This window comes from Manis pentadactyla, chromosome 11, assembly GCF_030020395.1.
Source record: "Manis pentadactyla isolate mManPen7 chromosome 11, mManPen7.hap1, whole genome shotgun sequence".
Classification (NCBI taxonomy): Eukaryota; Metazoa; Chordata; class Mammalia; order Pholidota; family Manidae; genus Manis; species Manis pentadactyla.
In genome coordinates this window covers 31,493,887-31,516,333 of record NC_080029.1, presented here as the reverse complement: position 1 = coordinate 31,516,333, position 22,447 = coordinate 31,493,887, and the positions used below count along the sequence as shown (strand labels likewise).

The window sequence follows — 22,447 nt, the reverse complement described above, 5'->3', positions numbered from 1 at the left end:
TATGGCCACCAATGACTTCCCAGCTACCTTCTTGGCCAGAACGTTGAGTTCCCCTAAAAGAATGACCTGGTGAAAAGGAAAGGTCTGCAGAATGTTTTCCTTGAATGGCTTATCTTTTCACAGATACAGCTTGGAGCCTAGGACCATGGACTGCTACCATTTTGTATCACCTGTGCCTAGCAAAGCCACTGCAACTAGTAGGTGTTCAACAAAGGTCTGTTGTTTGCCACCAATTGTATTTTTCAAATATCCTATGCTACCGCACCTGTGGATGGTGGTCTTCCTGTTGCAGAAGGGACAGGCTAAATCAGAGTCCAGATATTCTAGATCAGAGAGATTGTAATACTGAAAGCTATTTATAGATGGGAGATGACAAATACAAAGTTCCTACATGGACTGGGAAGCTGAGTTAGACATTCCCAACACAGGTCGTCCCTAGTCCCTGCATTTGTACTTATGCCAAACTCTCTTAGATGTCAAGGTCCTAAGATAAAAATTCTTTTGACATAGCACCTCATCCCTGGCTCTTGTCAAATAAAAGTCTAGGAACACCCTGCCACATGCTCCTGCTGCAGCTGGTGACTGATGGAGATTACCGAGGAAGAGTTGGGGTGGTAACTGTGAATTGTTTCTTTTAAAAAATCTCTAGGAATGCAACTCAAGCCTGTGATCCATCATTCCATATTTACAACCACTGAAGACACATGCGGATCTAGAATTTTATGGTATATAAACAGGGTGAACAGCAGTTGACTTTTTCTGGTTTCTCCCATATGGGATTCTGAGGAGTAATGGGTCAACAGATCTCCTTACTATATTGAGATGATAGATGGAGGATAGATGATAAATAGATAGCAAGAGAGCTTATTCATTCTGCTCCTTCTATGGATCTGCATGGAAGAGCCCCACCTGGTCCCCAAATTCCAGAGGAGACCAGAAACTTGAACACAGCAGTGTATCCAGGTAGGCTAGACAAGGGGCAGTTCTTCCAGAAAGGTCCCCGCTGCCCTGTTTTTTACTGAGACATCCTTACCAACACCAGGATCATCCCTAGCACAGTGAGAGGGTTTGCAGTCATCTGGAATCACACCATTCATTGCTCATTGTCTACACGAATCTGAGGCTTACAAATGGGCCACTAATCCAGGTGGGCCAGTACTGAGCGACACAATGCCTCCAGGGTGTTTTTCCTGCTGCTGATGATTGAGAGAAGCTGGAGCTGAACTTTTCCCTGTATTGATCCCTAGGATCAGGTGAAAGTCATTTATCCCTGCTTAGGCATTCCAGGGACAAGCAGGAAACAGCAAAGCTCTGTGTCTAATTGGAAGCATCTGGGCAGCTTGTCGGATGAGCCCGTTGATGTGATAAGAGGAGGCACAACAGGTCACATTCTCGGGGGACAGTGCTCTCCTTTTGTGCCTGAGGCTTCTGATGTCCAGGGTCAGGCCCAACAGCCTTGACTATGCTGCTCAGTGTCACTCTGACGTCCACTTCTAGACTCCAGGGCTTACTCTACTCCAAAGTAACTATGTTTCCTATTCATTCTCTCTTTTTTCCCTCCCCCAGCTTGTGCAGAGCATTTATTCTCACCTCTGAAGTCTGTTTGCTGAGAATAGAATCTCCAGTCCCTTATTTTTTTTGGAATGTGATTGTCATTTTTGACCATGGCAGAGACTATGCTATTCTGAATGCCTAAGACTCTTTTGTGCAGTAGTGATAATGAAAAGCAATTTCCACTGTACTGTTTCTCACTCCAAGAACGGCAGGGAATTCCGAAAATCAGATGTTTTCATTTGATTCTGAGTCTAGACAATCACTTTTCATGACCTTTCACCTTATGGTCTGAAGCCAGAATATGGGAATTTCTGAAGAAACTGGAAATTAACCCTATAGACAATAGAACAGGGGGTCAGGAAACTGACACATTTTCTATTGACAACTTTCATCTTGGCATCTTGGTAACTGGGAAGATCTGGGGGCATATCAGACCCATAGCTGGATGAAATCCTTGTCTTCTCTCTTGCTCCCTCCTCAAGGACTAGGAACAACCAGGGCTTTGCTGATGTATCCTTGGACAGAGAATCCAGTGCAGAAAAAGTGGTCCTCCAGTGGGGAGTAGCCATAGGCATTTGTTTGGCCAAGTCTCTTGAAGAGCACAAGGTTTCTCTTAGGTCACTCTCTGTCTTGCTTTTGATAGGAGCTTAATGGGGAGGAAGAAAAGAAGAGCCTCTTTACTGGTGGGATAAAGTCATGGTGGACTTCCAAACCATTATTCTTGTCTTGAGCCACTGCCTTCTTTCCAACTTCCCTATATGATCCCTTGTGTTGCTTTCATTTGCACCTAAATAGCTGGGACTGTGGAAATTGATAAAGCTAGTTTACAATGGTCTTGGTTGTCTGCTGTGTCCAACCAATCATGAAGATGCACAAGGAGGTGGGAATGAGATAGGGTGGGTGTTGAGACAATTTCTGAGAATATTCTCTGTGGCAGGAACTGGAGGACTGGCAGAAATGGAGATGCAACTTGGGAAGAAAGGACCTAGAGATTTCCTCTTTCTTCCAGCACTCTTTGGCAGTCAGGCTCATAGCAACATCTTACTAGGTGGCCAAGGAGAGGATGAGTAATGGAAGATGGAGAGGGCTTCTGCTTCTGGGACACCAGGTATGTCCAAACCAGTGTGGGCACAGAACTGGTCAGGTCTGCAGACAGAGTCCCCAGAAGACAACTGATCAATGGTGAAGGTCTGAGAAGAAGATGTGTTGATGAGCCTTTGGGAGTGTAGTTGCCACATCTTAGGCCTGTCCTTGAGTGGAAGGCTTTATGCTGCTTTTTGTCATGTGACTATGTTCAAACAAACAAGTAGTCTCACTGTTCCATCCTCCATGAGAATCCCAGAAGCATCTCTTTCCTGAAGGGGAATGTAAATTTCCTTCTCTTGTTATTTCCCAAGAACACCCTTACCCATCCCCAAATATATTCCTCCAAAACTTTCAAAGTGGTGGCTTCCAATCATTTTTTCCAAGGGAAGAAATCTTTCCTTACATCTACCTTTGTTGTAACATAATCAGTCCCTTAGGAATGAAACCCTGGCAGGTGTTCCAAGATGCACGTCCTGAGGAAAGGAGATGAGGCCTCTTCTCTGGCGTGGGATGAGGGTTACCTTGAGATCTGGTGATATGCTCATTTGCAGATGCCAAGCAAAGGCAGGCTTCTGTGAATCATCCAAAACCTGTTTCTCAGGGATCAACACCAACTACATCACGTAGAGTCCCTTCTACTGTTGGAAAACCCCTAAGTCAATTCTCTGGATCCTCTGTGGCAATATCAGTCCTTTTCCAGGTCCCTCTGGCTAGGGAGATTTCCATACCCGGAATTACTGACTCCTTTTGCAGACTCAATTTCTGCTTTATGGATTGCCTCATCCTAAAGTAGACTAAATAAAGCACCCTACCTTGGGCTAGGCACAGAGGTAGAATGGGATGGGGTGGGATGCCAAGGGGAGGAAAAATAATTCAGGATTCAGACTGCATGACTACCTCAGAAGCCAGCTCTCTCTCAGAGAGCTCTCAGAAGCTGTGGCCTCTGACAGTGGGCATACATTTCCATGCCACAGTCTACCCAACTGTGAAACACCCAGATAAAACACTTACCTCCATGAAGGGCAGAGGGTCCAATGGGCCACTCTGCACGTGAGTAACCTGCCAAGCACTCACGGGAGGTTGGGGAATGCAGCAGAAAACTGTCAAAGCACCATTGCAACTCAGGCCCCCACCCCAGACCCTTCCCCATTCAATCCAGGCTCCAGAGGGAGGGGTGGGAGGGGAAGGAGGCAGGGGAGGAGCCAGGCATGCATTGCATCACATTCCTTTCTCTGTCTTCTCCTCCCCACCCACCAAGGAGTTCCCACATTTACAGGTTTTGGTTGGTGTCTGTGTGTGGGCTGTGGGGGAGAGTGAGGGGCACAGGCAATCGTATGATTGGACCAGGAGGCAGAAGGAAGTAACCCATCAGGATAATGAGGAGTTGAGGCTGCAGTGCTGCAGAAGGTGGGAAAGGAGGACTTGGAAATAAGCTAAGGCTAAGAAGGCAGAGATGATACCGAAACAGGGTGAGAGCGAGAATACAGGAGGGGAGAGAATAAAAAAATCCACTGGTCAAAAGGAGAAATGAGGGAAAGGGGAGAAAGGGGGGAAAAATAGAGTTGCGTTTTGGTTGTTGCTTTTCAGTTTGTTTACATTTTTCCTTTCTTTTTGTCTTTTGCTGCTTCATTTTGTTCGTTTGTTTTAAGAATCTCACACCTGATATTCCACGTTCCATCCATTTCGGTTCACCAAGGGCAATGAAGAAATTCTCTTGCCTTTCGTATTCCTCCTCATCTACTATTTTAACCCTTACGGTTTTCCTGTAGGGACAACAAGAGAGAGAGTGTGTCGACCGGGTCGGTAGACTGCTTGGTCAGTTGGAGCACAGCCTTTAAAGTCATGGCGCATCACTCTTGGCCCAGGCAGCCCGGTCCTGCCATGGTGGCTTTTGGCAGGACCACGGTGGAGTGTATTGTTCTTGTATCAGAATGGTCTTAGCTTTTCTTGTCCCCTTGGTCACAGCTGTCCTTACAGGGGAGAGGGAAAGGGAGCCAGGAGGCAGGGAAAGGTGGGCAAAGGAAGGGATCCAGGGGACAGGAGGGAAGGGAAGGACGAGGGAGGGTGATGGCAGGGAGGAGTTGGTTTAGATCCTGCTGACAGTTAGTAGGAATGAGTTGGGCAGCACATTCCTTTAGGTGTCACATGGTAACTGCCATTTCCTTGGGCAGTAGGTAAACTACTGGCCCACTGGGAGTAACCCAGGGCCCTTCCACAACAGGAACTACATCAACAGAACCTGGCCTGGGGCTTATTTCTCTTCCTGTGTCTATACCCACTGCTTAAAGGAAAGTAGTTATGAAGACTGGAAAGAGAGAGAGAGAGAGAAAGGAAGGTAGAATGCTATTGTCTTTCTCATTCTTTACCTCTTAGGGCTTCTGTGGCAGGACCTAAAATAAATATGTTTTAACCACAGTATGATGTAAAACTCCTTTAATGTTTATAGCTGATGTGCTCCTGGGAAAATGTGAAGAAAATGATGTAAATCATCACATTCTAAACCACCTTTGGACTTCTATCATGCAGAGCTGATGTGTCCCGAGGCCAGCATCCTCAATCACTGATTATCAAGGGTCTGGAGGACAAGGTCATGGGTGTTTCTGTTCATTTCAGGGTATCTCAACAAAGCATATTGTTTTAGAAAAACAAATCCTCCAGGGAAGCAAAGTTTCCTTGAAAAATCATTCCCCTCCAAAGCACGGCATGAGGCTGGCTCAGGCCCACCGCCACTGGAGAAGTTGCCGTGTGGACCGAGATCTCCCTCTGCAGCTTCCGCTCGTCCCTCATGGAACCACAGTGGGGTCAGTAGGTCCCAAAAGTGAGCCATGATAGTTACTTTCTGCTTGTTTTATTTTTGGCCTGGGACCTAAACGCTCTCCAAACAGCAAAGAGGTGCTGAGGAACAATAGCATAAATGTTGAATCAGAGCCTCTGATGCTCCTGTTCCAGCCTGAAAGTGCTCAGCTGTGCTGTCTGCAAAGTGGTGGCCTGATCTGAGGTGGTTTGTCGGGTACAGGACTTGCTGTGCATTTGTCTCCTGTGTGTGTGTGTGTGTGGTTCATTTTTGGCACTTTTTGGGGTGCTTTTATACACATTGCTCAGTGAACAAAAGACAAAGTTCATGGATTGTCAAGAAGCATTTTCTAGGCATTTCTCTGTAGGCCCCAGACAGGGGGCCTGAAGTTGTCTGTGAGATGCGAGCCTGGCCGAGCCTGACCTGTTTTGCCACTGCAGGGACTCTGCTGTGGGGTGGGCACAGGGTGCTCGGTGACCATGGTCATGGCCTGGAGGGATATGATTGACAGCTCAGCCACGGGAGGAGCACTGCCTCAAACACCGGCAGCGAGCCCTCCAGAGGACCTTCTGACTCAGCTATTGGAGGCCTGGGGTGTATGGGGTCATTTAAATTGAAGGCAAGGCTCCATCCCTTTTGAGAAGCCCTGTGATTTCTTGGTGAAGTGTTCTCAGATCAGAGTTCTCTCTCCCACCGCTCTGACTCTGCCTCCACACCTAGGTGGTCTACACAGGGAAGGCAGAGTACAGCAGGTAGAGCTTTGATGGAGACCTGGAACTCAAACCCCGGTACTTTCAGCTGGATGAATGTCAGGGAGAGAAACACACCCTACTAGCAGGGATCTGACAGAGAAGATGGCTCCTAAGGCCTACTCTGGGGGGTGGGATGAACCACAAATAGAGCCCAATCCAAATTCACTGGTTCTCGATGTCCAGGGGCTCTAAGCCTCTCCCTGAGAATAGCTGGCCCACGGAAACCCGTGCTGAGAATCCGGGGCCAGTTTCCTAGTGCTGCCCCACCACTTGGTGTCTGGGCCTTTTTCTCTCCCATATCCTAAGCTGTTCAGGGGAGGCAGAAAGCCTCCTACATGATACCTGAGGGCTCTTTCTCCCTCTGTCTGTCTCATTCTCTCTCCCTCTCTCTCTGTTTTTCCTCATGTGCTTTTCCCAATCCCACAAAAATTATCACTGGCTCTTGAGCATTCCTCACACAGATACCATGTGACAGGCTGGCAGGTGTTAGGACAGAGCTGGGAGCAGAGAGAGGACAGAGGGGAGGGAGAGGTGGAAAGAGAACAAAGAACAAGAAAGGAAACAAGGGGAAGTGAATCAGAGACACAGAAGAAAAGTGGGGAGAAGGAGACTGATTGGGGAAAGGAAGAAACAGAAGAGGAGAGGAGAGTGTTAACGTTAGTGTGCAGGACAGGGTACTACACCTTTCTGAAAACTCATATCCACCATGCGGGGGCCCATCATCTCAATGAAGTAATTCTTGTTTTTCTCATACGCCTCATCATCAATTACCTTGATGTGAATTGTTTTGCTGTGGATGGAAAAATAAGTACCATAAGCAATGAGCAGGGTTGGGGGCAAGCCAGCCAGGAGAAGAAACAGGAAACACTGAAAAGATTCAGAAAGGTTAAAATTTGCTGCAGCACCACAGGGGCACGGATGAAAGGGGCTGTCCTGGGCCCCCATCCAGGCCCCCTGGGCTCCTCCTGGGCTTCATGTGGCTTCGTGGCATGGTCAGACTCGGAGACTGGAAAGAGTGCAGGCTTTATAGTCAAAGATTCTGGGCTCTCATCCTGGATGTGCTATGTGACTTTGCAGTAGCGACTTAACTGCTGCACAAACAGGTTGAATGATGCTTACAGCATTCTAGGGTAGCTGTGAGAAGGATAAAATAGCATATATAATGGCTCAGACACGTACGGCCTCCCATAAAATCTACTTCCTTATCCCTCTTGCTTTTGGGACAAGAGAGAATTTTTTTTGAAATTTTTGACTTTTGAAATGAACTGGTGTTGATCTGTAAGATACATTTTATGGGAAGGGTGGAGGAGAGTGGGAGTTGGCCTGCGGGAGTCTTGCCTGGGAATAGTAGAACTTCCTTACTCTGTGGCAGTGACTAGCACAGGGCGGCCTAGAGGGCCATTTGACTCAAGTCACACATTCTGGTAATTTCTCGTTTGCCTCAGCAAAATCTGCATGGCTGTGTCCAGAGGGGCTTCTGTACTCACAGGAATACACTGACTGGGTCCCGTTAACTCTCAGGCACTCTGAGTTATTAGTTTATAAATCTTACAGTGATCTTGTGACTACCACAATTATATTGTTTTTTTAAGTTAAGAGGACTTCTTTTGTTAATTTAAACACTGAAAAATATAAACTGATTTTAGTAGTTCGCTTTTGTATTTCTTCATTTTTTAAAAATATGTTTTACTAGAAGCTTTAAAAATGGAGATGGACCTGGTTCTCTCCCAACCTTGGCATGATGATGGGGACATTTCAGGACCAGACCCTGGTCAAGAGGTTTAGGCCTATCCCAGAGGGAGTGAGACATTGCTAGATGGGGGTGGGCATGGAGCCGAACCTCCTTTCAGCAGTGGACAAGGGGGAGGCGTGCAGGAGCTGGTTGCACTGCACTTGGGTGTGCAGCCTTTCAGACACGGGTGCCCCAAAGCCTGCCCTTTGTTGAGGACACTGAGGCCATCAGCACTTTCCTTTATCCTTTGTCATAAAATGGGACTGTCTTTACATTCCAGCTTGGGACAACCTCTCTGCTCTCTGAGCTTTCCCCAGTCACCATTAGTTTAGGATGTTTACAGAGGTTCCTTTGTCCACACCGTCAATCCTATAGAACCAGTTGTGGATCCGTCGCTCCTGAAGTGAATGCAATAGCAGTTACTCATACACCCCGCCATCCCATTGCTGCAAAAACAGACTTCACTTCCTTATCACTTGCTCCACCCACCGCAGTCACAGAGAAACCAAGCTGGCCACCGTACCAATTGTGAGTGTTCCTTCTCTGACAGGCCCCAACTCGCAGGCCCGCCATTGTCCAGAGTGCAGCATTGGATCTGGGGACTCCTGACCTGGGATCAAACCCAGTCCCCACCCCCACTAGCCAGGTGACCCCAGGCAACTTGCAAAGCTTGCCAAGTCTCATTTGTAAAGTAAAATACTAACACCTACTTCAGAGCATTCTTAAATGAGATAATGCATGCAAAGCACTTGGCATGTTAAGTGTTTTAAGTGTTTAATAAATAGCAACCATTACTACTAAGAGTAATATGACCCCAGTTTGGTGGTTTGAGAATAACAGTAAGAGAATCTTACTGTCTGCAGGCATTAAGTCAGAAAATAAGGGGAAAATCAATAAATAGAACTGGTTACTCAAAAGGTGGTTCAGACTGGAAAAAGAAATCAGGTAAAGAAAGGATTGGATAAAACAGGATGATAGATCCCGAATGGGTTATTAGAGGGGCTTGGAATGTTAGGGTGTTAGCATGAGCTAATGAGAGCAACTCTCATATTCTTCCAAAATCTGGCCATGTGCCCCTGTCAGTGACAAGATCTGGGCTAGACAGACCACATGTCATAAAACAGCATGCTTTGTGCTTGATGTGATTTATAGTGAGCCGATAAACAGAATAAGAGAAGCCATCAACAACTTAGTTGAAGACAGAGAAATGAGGGCAGACATTAAGTAGTGGCAAGAGGAACTGAGGTTGGCTAGCTGGAAGCACTAGTTGGAGGGGTTAATGAGTGGAGGAGGCAGGGTGTAGAATTCCCTCCCTGAGATTACTCACGAGGAAGGCATTCCATCTCTTTGGACTTAATGTGTTAACCTTGCCTGGAGGGCTAGAGAAATTCCTTCCAGCTCTTGAAAATTGAGAAAGTTCTCCGTTCTGCTCAAGCTGCAACAGGCCAAATGAGGCCACAAGAACATTTAAATTTAGTATAAGTCACCAGCCAGGTCTTGAGTTTTCTTCCCAAACTTGTTCTTCCCATTTCAGTCAATCACATCATCATCTATTGAACCTGGAATTACCCTGGTTCTTTCCTTTCCCTCCTCACTCCTTCTACCCCCAACCTTCCTCCCAAATGTATGTAATTCACCACTATCTTTCTCTCTGCTATCAAGACCGAAATCAAAACACCACTACCTCTCCCTTGGACTCTGTGGTAGCCCAAGAGATTTTTCTGCTCCTGACTTTGCTCTCTTCCTTCGATCCTTTCTCTGCATGACAACCAGGGTTATATATTAAAAATGTAATCCAGGTCCTACCATACTCCCCATAATTGGAATAAATACAAAGTCCTTACCACAGCCTGTAGGATCACGTGTGATCCAGCTCCTACTGACCTTGCTGACTTCATAACATTCTCCCCTTGCTTGTGGGTCCCATACACATGGGTCTTTCTGTTCCTAGAATCAAGTCCCTTCCACTTAGGAAATCATCCCTCTGTTCTCTGCACCTGGGTGTGCCTTCCTCCTCCCTGGCTTTCCACATCAGCAGTCCTTCCCCAGAGAGGCCTTCCATGGCCACGCGATCTCCCTGGGTCTCTTCCCTCCGCACCATCTCCACCTGTCCACCACGGGTCCTCTCCCATCACGTTCCATCTGCTCACTCCCTTCAGTGCACTAATCACTGCCTGAAGCCGCTGGTTGGTTTATTGACTTACCTGTTTACAGCCTGCCTGTCCACATTAGAGTGAAAGCTCCATGAGGACAAGAAACTTGTCTCTCTTCATTGCCCCTGTAATCTTAGTGCCTGGCCTGGAGGAGGCCCTGAATCATGATGTGCCGAGAGACTAAAGGTGAATTTCTAACACACCTGAGGCTTCATGAAGTGAACCAATTCTGCTTTTTCACAGTAAAAATATAATTCACTAGGGACAAAAATATATATATTTTGAAGGCAATTTTGATGGAATGCCTAAGGATTCTCAGTGAGACAAAGAGACCAGAAGGCCAAGGTCATCAAACGAACACCTTCGGTTTATTAGCCTACGCTGTTGGTCCAGTCCATGGGAGAGTCTCCAATATGCCAGGACCTACTTCATGGGTTCAGCTTAGGGTTTTTTAACCCTACATCTCTCCTTTTCCCAGTTCCTGCTTCCAACCCAGTGGCAGTTACTGAATAGTCATGGGGTCAGCTTCTCTCGGGCAACTGCTTCTAGAGCCAGTGATGCTTTCAGAGGCTCCGGGGCCTGCAACTGCCTCTCCTCGGAGCCTTCGGCTGAGGGCGGTGCCCAAGCATGGGCACTCCCAGCTAAGACCTGGCCGTGCTGCTTAGGAAAGAGACTCCCAGGAGACCTCCCACCAACGACCCGGGAAGGATTCGGAACCACATTTCTGGGCTGCCTGCTGGCCTCTCAGAACATCCCTTTGCATTGAGGGTACCCAATTCCAATCAGGTCTTTGTTCCTCAGGGTACTGCAGAGGAAAAGGTGCTCTTTGAGCACTAAATTCCTCAAAGGTGAAAGGGGGAGGAAGCAGCATTTATTTGTTGAATGGGGGAACACTACATTGGAGAAGGACCCAGTGAATTTTGCTTTATCTAAGTAAGGAATCTAAGATAATATAAGCATTTACATTGCATCCAGCACCATGAGAAGAACTTTATTTCACCCTTACTTCAGCCATGTAACACAGGTATTATTACTTCTACTTTGAAGATAAGAAAACAGATGCTCAGAGAGGTTGAGTAACTTGCCTACAGTCACACAGCTAGTAAGCAGCAGAGCTGGGATTTTAACAAATGTCCCCTATTACTCTTATAGCTAATTTCACACAAGCAGGTGGGTAAACTCTGAGTACCATTCCCAAGCTGTGGCCTCAGTGAGGACACAGAATTCTCCTGCTGAAATGCAGACAGCTTAGGCAGGTAACAAGTGGATCTGCCTACATGTTGTGTTGCAAGTAGGTAGCTTACTAGCCCTTTGGCCTTCCTTTGCTAGAAATAATCTCTAAATAATCTCTGATTTGGTGACCTCTTCCCTCTTGACACCTACTAAATGACTCTTCATCATATCAAGAAGGGTTCCTTTTCATCATTTCTAAATTTATCCTGGCTGCTCCAGGTCGTCTAATGCTCACAAAGCTTCCTTGACATGGGGCCGCAGACAGAGTCAGCGATGCAGCTGCTAGCCTTCCCGTGGGAGCTTTCAGAGGCCTCGCATGTCTGTGCTGGATTCTTTTCACTTTTTTTATCTTCTTGGGAGGGCACCAGCAGCCCCCATCTCTTCCCCTGGCAGGCCTCTGGCTCTGAACCAGGGCAGAAAAGTCCTCCCCCCTCCAACCGCACCCTGATAGCCCACCACCAACACCCCCGACTGCCCCTACCAAGGTCTCGGGGGAAATGTTCCTTTTCTCATGAGAAGGCTCAGGATGCCTGAACTGATTTTTCCCTTGAAAATAGGTATGTCATAAGGTCCCTGAAGACAGCTCTTCTCAAATTTTGATATGCATATGTATCTGCTAAGGGTCTTGTTAAAATGAGGATCTGATTCAGCAGGTCTGGGGTGGCTCCTGAGAGTCTGCATTTCTAACAAGCAGCCAGGGTACACCCATGCTGTTGGGCCAGGGCCTAAGACTCCTTTGTTAGGTCTCTGACTCTATTAAAACCTTAGGGAAAAGGAGGCAGATGCTTAGATGTTATTGCCAGTCAGGGAAAGGGGGGCTAGCATCAAAGTCTAGCATTTCAGCCAAAGGCTGTAGTTTGTTAGGCCCATTCTAATACTGTATTTTGAAAGGGACATCGTAGTGCACATAGAGCAGGCTGACTAGGATGATGAAGGGTCCATAAACCATGTTTCACATTAATTTACTGATATCTATACAGTGTTTACTTTGTGCCAGACACTGTTGCATTCAGGCACTTTATTTATATTAAACACTTTAATCCTCACAATAAACCTGCAAGGTGCTCTTCTCTCTGAATGTATTATCTCACTTTATCTTCACTGTAACTAGGTAGATACTGTTTTTATCTCCATTTTTATACATGAGGAACCAGAGCCCAGAGAAGTTAAGAGACTTGCCCAAGGTCATAGCAAAATAAATGGCAGAGCTGGGGTTTAAATTCAGTGTGGCTCTAAAGACTGCACTTCTAACTGGGATCTAATATGTGGATCCAGAGGAGAGATGTCCCCAGGGGGAGATGGCCTCACTCCAAATGGTTCTGGGGCTGTCATAAGTGCCAGTTCCAAAGGATGGGGGCCATTGGCAGGGAAGCAAACTTCAACTCCACCATGTCTCATTACAGCAATGAGATGAGTTGGCTTGTAAGGCAGTGAGCACCCCATTCCGGGTAGTATTAAAAAGTAGGAGGTAGTATTAAAAAGTAGGATGATGACCATGTATGAAAATGGCCATAGAAAAGATTCCTGAATGCTGCAGGACATCAAGGACCTGCAAAGGTCCACACCTGGTGCTATGCTGGTAAACCAGCTGTCCAGGAACCCTGATTTGATGTATGCTTTCCATGGTGTAAATATTCCCACTACAGTCAATTCCAAGCTACTAAGTTTTAACAACCAGCCTGCAAAATTCCTAAACATTTAATAATCAGCTCTTGTGAACTGGTAGGAGCCAATTCTCACACACTGTGCACGCTGTCAGATTCCAGAATGTTTGAGAGAGCTTATACCAATGAGGAAAGTAGATCTGGTTGATTTACAAATTATTTTACCACATGTTAGTATTTGCTCAAAATGGGCAACTACCTGATAAAGTAAGGAATGAATGTGCTTATTCAAACAAGACTTTGTGATTAAAAGGCTCCAAGATTTGGCTTTTAAAAGGAATGTGAGTGGGTGAGGAGGCTGTCGTAGGTTGCATTTTCTAAAATGTCTCGCCAAAGATGTTATGTCCTGCTCCTTGGAACCTATATATTTATAGGTGAGATGTTATTCCCACAATGTCATATGATGTGGTGTGTGCTGTGGCACAGAGGACCTGAAATAGGGAGATCATCCAGGTGGGCCTGGCCTATCCCATCAGCCTTTAAAAGCAGGGAGCTTTCTCTGGCTGAAGAAGGGGAAGCCAGAGAGATCTGAAATATGAACTATGAAGCACTCAACACTCTGTTTCTGGTTTGAAGGAGAGTGTCATGTGATCAGGCACGCAGGCAGCCTTTAGGAGCACAGTGGTTCCTGAATGACAGACAGCAAGGAATAGGGCCTCCAGACCTAAAACCATGAGAGATTAGATTCTGCCAACAACCTGAGTGAACTTAGAAGCAGATACTTCCTCAGAGCTTCTGGAAGAGAGCCCGGTGAAGCCAATACCTTGACTTCAGCCTTGGGGACCCTGAGCAGAGAACCTGTCCACATCATGCCTGGACTTTGGAGCTACAGAACTTGGGATAATGAAAGAGTATTGTATTTATTCTCTATGTTTATGATAATTTGTTACAGAGCAATAGACAACTAATTTGGGAGGTTTATTTATTTTATGAAGTCAGGACTTGAGCCAGATGATCTCTTGGAACTGTCCTGCAGTATCTATTTTATAATTAGAATGCTTTGTCCAGGGCCACTGCTAGGCTATACATCACCTGTGTACAAAGGTGAGAAAAGATAGAGAGCCCTGGCGATATCCAGCCTGGGAAGCAAAGGTTCTTTTCCTCTGGCTTGTGTAACAACATGTCCAGGTTCAGGGCTTGGCATGGGGAACATTGGCTGGAGTGTTAGCTTTCTTTCACTCAAGGGTCTTTACATGTGCATAACCTGCACAGCTCTAAGCAGCAACCCTGCTTGGCAGACTCTGGCTTGACACACTATTTCATATGCATGCCTGAATCAACAGGAATATGGTGCAGGCTGAGGCGGAGGGACGGAGTTCACTGAAGAACTTCCTGCAACTTGGTGAGGTGGTCAGTGGGGTGGGAGAATGAGCAGGTAGGAAGATACAAAGCGGGAGGGAAGAGTGTTTGGGTACATACGGGGGAGCATGCAATGATCTCTGATGCTCTGGCATCTGTTCTGCACCCTTCCAAAGAGCTGTCCTCTGCTTGCAGCTTCTCCATACCTATGCTTCTCCACACACCTCTGGGCTCATCAGAGGAAACCCAGAAGATGTAGCTTCCCCAAGACAATATGTCTCCACCGGCGATTAGGACTCGACTGCTGGGCATGTCCATAGGCACACACCACATATTTGAGGACTTAATGTTCATTCTGTCCACTCAGGAATCTCTGGGCACAAAATAGGCACTCTTCTGCTCTTCTAAATATCCACTTTCCCATGCCTGAAGAGTTTCCTACTATAGCTAAGGAAAAGAACATCAGAAATGGCTGTATGATTATGGAAGAAAGATTCGGGTATGATTAGAAGCGAAGTGGTACTAAAAACCCTAAAAGGGCTACCCATTTCTCAAAGATCAGGGCAAAGTGAGGGAATCTTTAAGTTCTTAGAAAAGCTGTCTTCTAAAGTGGGCACTCTTCCTTTTGAAGGCTATCAGGCTTTTCATGGCAGCTTTGCAGGGTAGAAAAGATTTTAAATCATAAACTTTTATTCTCCCTATCCTTTCATAGAGTATAAAGACTAAGCCCCTCATCCCAAGAATTGGAAGCTCTGTAATGCCCATCCATCCATCCATCCAATCCATCTCTTCGACTTTATCTTTACCCAGTTGTCCACACAAACTCTGCATTTCAATTCTCTTCATTATGCTAAAAACATGCCACACTTTTGCTACCCTAGAGGCTTGTTCTCCTCCCTTCCTCTTTTCTTTCCTTTCTTCCTTCTTTTCTTCCCTCCTGCACCCATCCATCAACCCATCCATCTACCCATTCATCCATTCTTTTCATTCAGTAAGTATTCATCAAGCAACTAATGCATGTCAGGCATGATTTCCAAACAAGAAAAACACAAATACTCCTTTCAGAGTTTTCTGTGAGGTGCAGAGGCAGATAATTAATCAAGTAATTACAGTGAAGTGTGATAAGTGTGACGAGAAGGGAAGAACAGGGCTGAGGAAGCACATGGTCTAGAATGAGGAGATCAGGGAAGCCTGACTAGAGGAAGGGATATTTCAGCAGCGGTCCAAATGATACATCAAATTGGTTTCACCAAAAGGAGGAGAAACAGTCTTCCAAAAAGAGGGGGTAGCATGTGCCAAAGGCTTGACGATGAAAATGTAAGGTAGCTTCAAGGGGATGAAGGGAGTTCAGTTTGGCTAAAGCACAGAAAGTGAGGTGGGGAGGGGGAATAGATGAGTTAGGAGAAGAAATGTGGCCAAGGCATAAAGGGCCATGCTAAGGAGTCTGGGATCACCTGTGATCCTCTACCTGCCCAGTCTGGGATTGCCTGTGATCCTCTACCTGCCCAGAACCCCCTTACCCCTTTAAAGCTTAGGAACCACCTAATTGGATCTGGAGGATGTTCGTGCACAGCCATGCTAACTATCCCTAGGTTCTGATTGTTGCACTAAATTAATCATGTATTGCCTGATGCATTTCCTAGTTGCTTTGTATGTAATTATCTTGCTTTCTGAGCTACCCTGTTATTTCAAGGGCTTAGAATATGTCTTTCCTCCATCTCCTTCATTGGTTCCTCTTCCATGCTTAGCTTAGCTTTGTGTACAGGGCTCTGAAATGCTTACAAGATGCATGGTCCCTGATTCATCCATCCACCTACCTATCCACCATCCCTCCCCTCATTTTTCACCAGAAGTATGTTTCTGCTCTTGGGAAGTCCCTTATAGTCCAGCAATGTGAACATGTACAGAAAACATTCCTTTTGCCCCTCCCCTTTGTTTGCTTATGTGGAATTTCCACTAGGCAGGGGGTAATAAAACACTATGAAATTTAGTATCTCTAAGGAGGGAATCAACTTGCATTCTTCAGTCAGCTCAAATCAGTCTCGGTCTGAATATACCCCAAATCTCAAGGAGGTTTCTAAGCTTGACTATTTCTCATGGCCACCATGCAAAGACCAAAGTGTGTGTGTGTGTGTGTGTGTGTGTGTGTGTGTGTGTGTGTGTGTGTGTGTGTGTACTCCCACATATGGGAAAATTAATGTGCTCATCCATTGTTTAACTATAATTTCTCTGCTAGGACAAAAGTGCTCTCATCTTTTAAGGCATAATACAGATTTCTTCCCCCCTTTGCTGCCCTGTACTGGGTAATGCTTCATATTCTTGACTGCTTCTATTCCTGATTCCTGAGTGGGGGTGTGATGGTGTGGATGAGGAACATTCCAATATACATGAAGGAAAGAAACTGGCCTTCTTGAACGTAGTCTCTGCAAAGGCCTTGCCAGTTATTCTCTAAGGGAATTAATTTCCCATCCCCACAGCAGTGGACCTTTGAAAGTTTCAGCTGTATGTGCAACTCAGTTATTTACAGCCTTATTTGGGCCCCAAGTTTGCCCTGACTTCCCCAAGGGCGTAGGGTCAGGCAATTCACAGCTCCATTTCTCTCCCACTTTCAAGTCAAGAGGGGAAGTTGAAAAAAAAAAAAAAAGACCCACCAATGGTCTGGGAATAGATGGTTGCTGTGCCCTGAAGTTGATAAATCCTCTTCTTGAAAAGGCAGTGAGAACAATCCATAAAATCATTTTATTTAACAGCGTGTATGCTCCCAGCACTGAAAAGAAAGTCGCTGGTTATCTGATTCATGGCTTTGCAGATGTTGGGTTTCTCTGTCTTGCTTTCTCTCTTCATTTCAAAATGAAGATCTCATTTTTAAGTGTGATTTTGATCCAAGAAGCAAGAAAAGAAGCTTGTATTGGATGGGCATGAAACTTCAGGTCCAAGAAAAGCCTTCTAATAGTCAGGAAGAGAAATGACCTGACCCCTAAGGACCTGAGTCAAGCTTCATCAAAGCTCCTACCTTCCATGTTAATTCCTTGTCCACTAGAGCACTTAGAAAGCCCACATTTTTAGTCAATAATTTCTAGAGATCCCAGGGAATAGCAAGTCCAGGAAAGATTACTGTCCCTGAGCTGGGTGGAGAAAAATCTTCCAATTGGAGACTTAACTACATGGAAGATTAACTGATTTTACAGACATCTTCTTGACTAAATCAATCAGGGACAAAACTGAGGCAGAGCTGTGCACTGCTAAACTGCTGTGGGCCCCATTCTTGTAGAAATTAGTGGGAATGCTGCCCCCCTGGGGTTTGCAATGCAGCAACCCTGATGAGAGAACAGTATGCAGGTTCCGTGTGTCAGCCATTGTCCCTATTTTTCATGTACTGTGTTGTGGGTTCCAAAGGGGTTGACATTTCCACTTGTGAGACTTCTGAATTATCTGTTTTCTAGTTCAGGGTTCTTCCCTTCTTCTACCAGCCAAATGGCAAGTTCTTGTTTTGCACCATCTAGAGACAAATGGGACCTAGGATGCCAAGGGCTGGGTCAGAGAGCCAGAGTCCTAGCCTCAGGGCAGCTGCATGAGCGCTGGGCACTATATCGTCTGCCCCAAAGAGAGAACCTGGATTACTGCTGGTTTCACAGAACTTGGTGATCTTGGCAGGAACATGGTAGGCAAACTTCTTGAGGAATACAGTAAAAAAAACAGAAGCTGAAATGTCCACAAGAGTGAGGGGAATGGAAATCTTATTCACGTTGGGTTTAAAGGTCTGAAATTCTGCTGATGCTCAATGAAAGAGGCTGGTATAGAATAGAGAGTAATAAATCCACAGCCAGGACAAGGGTGAGGTGAGTGAGGCATAGGTACAAAATTGAAGGGTACACCAAACCACTCAGTCATCAAGATAAGTAATATTTTAATGCAGTACATTTTTAAAAATCAGAATTAATGCCTCCCAAAATCATGTTGAACAAAATGTCAAAATTTTAAATGAAGACTGACCCAGCCCTGCACTTGCATGACACACCTCACCCTAACCCCACTCTAGGATCACTGGTGCCTTGTGATATGAAATAATGGAGAAAATGCTAGACTAGGAGGCAAAGGACTTGAGTTTGAGCTCTGTGGCTATTACTTACTGTCTTCTCCTAAGTCATTTCCCCTCTCCCAGGACAAGAGGCCTCATTTCTCTGTTTGGAATTTTGTGCATAAGGATATGAGCAGAAAATCCCCACAACCCTTGGCTTTGGAAACTACAGGTCTTACTCAGCTGTGTGTGTGTGAGTATATGTCTGAGTGTGTGCATGCATGTATGTGTGTGTGTGTGTGTGTGTGTGTGTGTGTGTGTGTGTGTATGTGTGATACAAGCAGGGCTCTTACTTCACTCTCCAGAGCTAACCCCTAAACCTTTCAGGAAGTCAGTTAACTTTCTCAGCCCTTCAGAATCCATCCCTTCCTCACGTCCCCTGGCTCACCTGTTCCTCCTCGCCAAAGGAAGCACCCGCCCAGTTGGTGGGTTAGATCTCTGCCATGCTCCCTATTTTTAGATAATAGGGAGGGAGTGGAGGAGGATGAATGTCTTCTCTGAATACATCACCTTTGAACTGCGATCTGACCAAACAGCCCTCGCTCCCTCCTTGCTGCCCTTGTCAAGCAGGGTCCCCCTCTCCGCTCTGCCATACCATCCCACTCAAACCACTGTCATGTCTGGTGGGACTCTTACCATAGCCACATAGTCACTCCCTGCTTCCATTCTTCTTGCCCTATTACAGTCCAGTCTCCTCTCAACAGCCAGAGTGCTTTTAAAATATTTTTAAAGAAAATCATAACATAACACTCTCTACTTAAACTCTAAGTAGGTTCCCATTGCACTTAGGATAAAATGATACAATTTTACGTATAATCCAGGCCAGGAGTTCTGATTATCAAGATTATCAAGAGGGCCTGACAAAACAAAGTACACTGGGTTCCATCCTCTGAATTTCCCATTCTGGGTGGGGCCTGAGAATCTGCATTTCAAACAAGTTGCCGGAAGGCGCTGTAGCTGCTGGTAGAACCACCCTGAGAACAGGATCAAGCCCACAAAGCTCAGCCATGCTTGCCCCCAACTCACCTTCTACCGCTCTTCCTCTGTCCACTCTGCCCTAGCTGAATTTGCCTTTCTGTTGTTTCAGATGCATCAACCTCACCCCTGCTTCTGGGCCTGTGCATTAGATGTTTCCTCAGCCTGGAGATTTCCTTGTCCTTATGACCAGGTCCTTTTTAAATGTCTCAGCTTTCAAGTTACTTCCTTGGCCACCCAGTCTGACTGGCTCTCCAGCTACTCCCCATCAAATCACCGTGTTTTCACTTTTACCTTGTGTATTTATTCGCTTATCTGTGTATGGTCTGTTTCCCCCAACAGAATACAGCTCCCTGAGGGCAGAAACCATGACTGTCTCATTTACCAGCAACCGAACAGTCTCTGGCACACAGATAGCACCGAGCGTGCTTGTTCAATGAATGGATGAACGATTAATGGATGCTACTCAGTGGTGGAGCCAGAATTTGAGCTGGGCACCGACTGTAGAGCCTGCACTGAACACTTAACATGTGATTACACTGGAAGAAATGCTGTGGCACACCCATAGCCAGGCTCTCTGACTCCTTTCTTGCCAACATAGCTCCCTTCAGAGCACTGTTATTGGGTTTCTCTTATGAAAAGATCATTTTAATCATTTCCCTTTTCCTTCCCAAATGAATCTAAACTCTTTCTCCTGGACTTCAACACATGTATGAAAGGGGTCACCTTGGCTAGAACCTGGCTCTACTGTCACCTTGATTATTCTGTAATGACTTCAGTTAAGTGTATTCTCCATTGTTCCTTCCAGTGACTGATGCCATGAAATATCCACTCTGTCATCCAGTGCTTAAGAGCATGGGCTGTAGGGTCAGAGATATCTGGAATCAGTACCTGACAGAGTTAGGACTTCTGACAAATTACTTAGTCTCTATGAGCCTCAGTTTTCCTATCTGAAGATGGGTGCAATAATAAACCTACCTCAGAGGGTTTTTGAGAGGATTAAATGGGACATTGGAAGTAAAACTTGCAGCATGGTAACTGGCATATAATAAGCAGTTGTAAGGGTCACTTAATTTGATGATGGCCTGTTGTAATAACTGGAGCAACCAGTAAAAGAATTATTCTTTCCCTAGTTTCCAGGATGGGATCAGAGGAGGGCAAGATAGTTGGGAGTTGACAAGTGCTGTTTTGGGACCAGGCTGGATTTTCTGGATTCCATGAGTCGGCCTGAGAAGAATTATGCACAAAGGTGTACATCTGGAGAGGGCATGTGTTCCCTGAGCATCGTGCCTCCTTTTCATATCACTGCATATTGGCCTTAGCCTGTCAGAGGAAATGGGGGCCATCTCTGCCCTGCACCTGCTGCCCCAGTGTTAGCTGCAGGCCTTTCAGGGGGTAATCTTCCCTATTATGGCACTGCTCTTTGTTCTCTGCTGAACAGGAGCTCAGAGGGTGCTTGCAGAGACCGTTCATTTGTGCCTTTTCATCCCATCCCCTATTTCATGAAGAAACATCAAAGCTTCTGTTGACCTCCATGGGGGTACGTGTGTCAGAAGCAGTGGCTCCAGCTTGTCCTACTGAAGCTCCTTAACCTTGTGTAAGGCGAAGTTCTCCTTCAGAGGTGAAGCAGGTGGAGGCAGCATTTGAATTCACCTCCTTCTGGCCCAATCTTGGCTACCCCTTCTTGACAGATAAAATCCACACCCTTTTCTTTCCCCAGAGATGCAAGAAGCCGATTCTGTAGTCCCAATCAGTGCCCGTTTCTCAAGCTCCTTTCCCACCCTGCCCCCACTTCAATGGCTTCTCCTGAGCTGTGCTCCCTTATTCTGTTGGCCCAGCTGAGTGGGGTGTGCGGAGATAATCTGTTTTCCTTTCATAACACACCAGCCCTTCCGCAATTGACGACTCCCAACCCTGTCCAGGGCCAGAAGGTTTGCAGTCAATACTCATCTTAAGCATGTCATTTGCATATTCCCATCCTAGTGGTGGAAGTGAAATGAGCTTGGGAAAGCTTGCATTCACAAAGAGGCAAGGACCGTTGCCAGCCCAGAACACCTCTGGAACCCTCAGTTAAAAACACGTTTGCTTATTATGCACATCTGTGGGCTGTTGCCTTTCTGGTGACATTCAGGGCATGCAACAGTCAGGCAGAGCCGTTCACCTGAAATGGAAGGTGATGACACTCCAGGGTAACAAAAGAAAACATTACGACAGGGACAGTAGTATAATACATTTAAAATTCTACATCTGCCTGGAAGGCCTTTAATCAAGGATTTCAAAGCACACTTCCCAGATCTCACCCATTCATCTGTACCACACCGCTGGGAAAGAGCTGGCAGGTAGGTAGGAGAGCACTATAAATACAGCACTGTATCATTATCTTTGATGCGAACACTATGTATTTAGACAGCATTTCTCTGAAGAGCTAAAGGGCTCCACACACATCATATTATCTAATTCCAACTCATTCATACAGCATTCCCTATATTTGCTGCCTTGCAGGTAGTTTGCAGAAGCTTTGGACCCACAGAAATTCCCTACTGTAATGCCTACTCCCTCTCCTGATCCTGCTCAATTTCCAGGCATTTCCAGCGCTGCTCCTGCTAATCCTAAGGAGCCAATACTATAGCTTGACCCATCTTGTCTACTTGGCACACACTCGGGTTTTTGCCAGTGATACTACGGGCTGTGGGATGAAGACGTAATATATTTCCTTAATGTCGCATTTCATTTGGGTCTAGTTTGTGGAGTCTGGAATGCCTCATTTGTGTGGCTATCAGATGGTCTTCATTATTATCATGAATATCTGGGCAGGAAATGTGTCTGCAGGGTGCTGACCACACAAACCCATAGTTGAGGCTAAACTACTTGTATAGCCTCTGCTCACCTTGAAAATGAATATCATCTTTAAAATTGGCCAAGTGGATTTCCTTCACTTGTAAATTTCTGTATTTTCTTTCCATTAATCCCATCAGGGAAGTGATGTTCCTCTGCTATGTACTCACCATACATGTTACAGTTGTAAGGAATCAATCAAGTGTGTAATTATTTCCCTATTTGCTTTCCCCACCGTCCTAAACTCTAGAAGGGCTAGGGCTATGTTTGCTTTAATTGCTTCCTTATTTCC

At 45.9% G+C, this 22,447-nt stretch overlaps 1 protein-coding gene across 8 annotated transcripts in view; it reads right to left on the bottom strand.

Annotated features, from left to right (window-relative positions):
* Nucleotides 1-22,447, bottom strand: part of SLC8A3 (solute carrier family 8 member A3) — a 140,617-nt gene that overhangs the window by 11,713 nt on the left and 106,457 nt on the right. For 5 of the 8 annotated variants that reach the window (XM_036913345.2, XM_036913340.2, XM_036913346.2 and 2 more), the window contains exon 3: nt 6,870-6,976. In XM_036913345.2, coding sequence (XP_036769240.2) covers nt 6,870-6,976 — 107 coding nt within the window. Of the gene's footprint in view, nt 1-4,299; nt 4,404-6,869; nt 6,977-22,447 lie in introns of all 8 variants that reach the window. The other 3 variants (XM_036913348.2, XM_036913343.2, XM_036913347.2) reach the window with 1 other exon arrangement.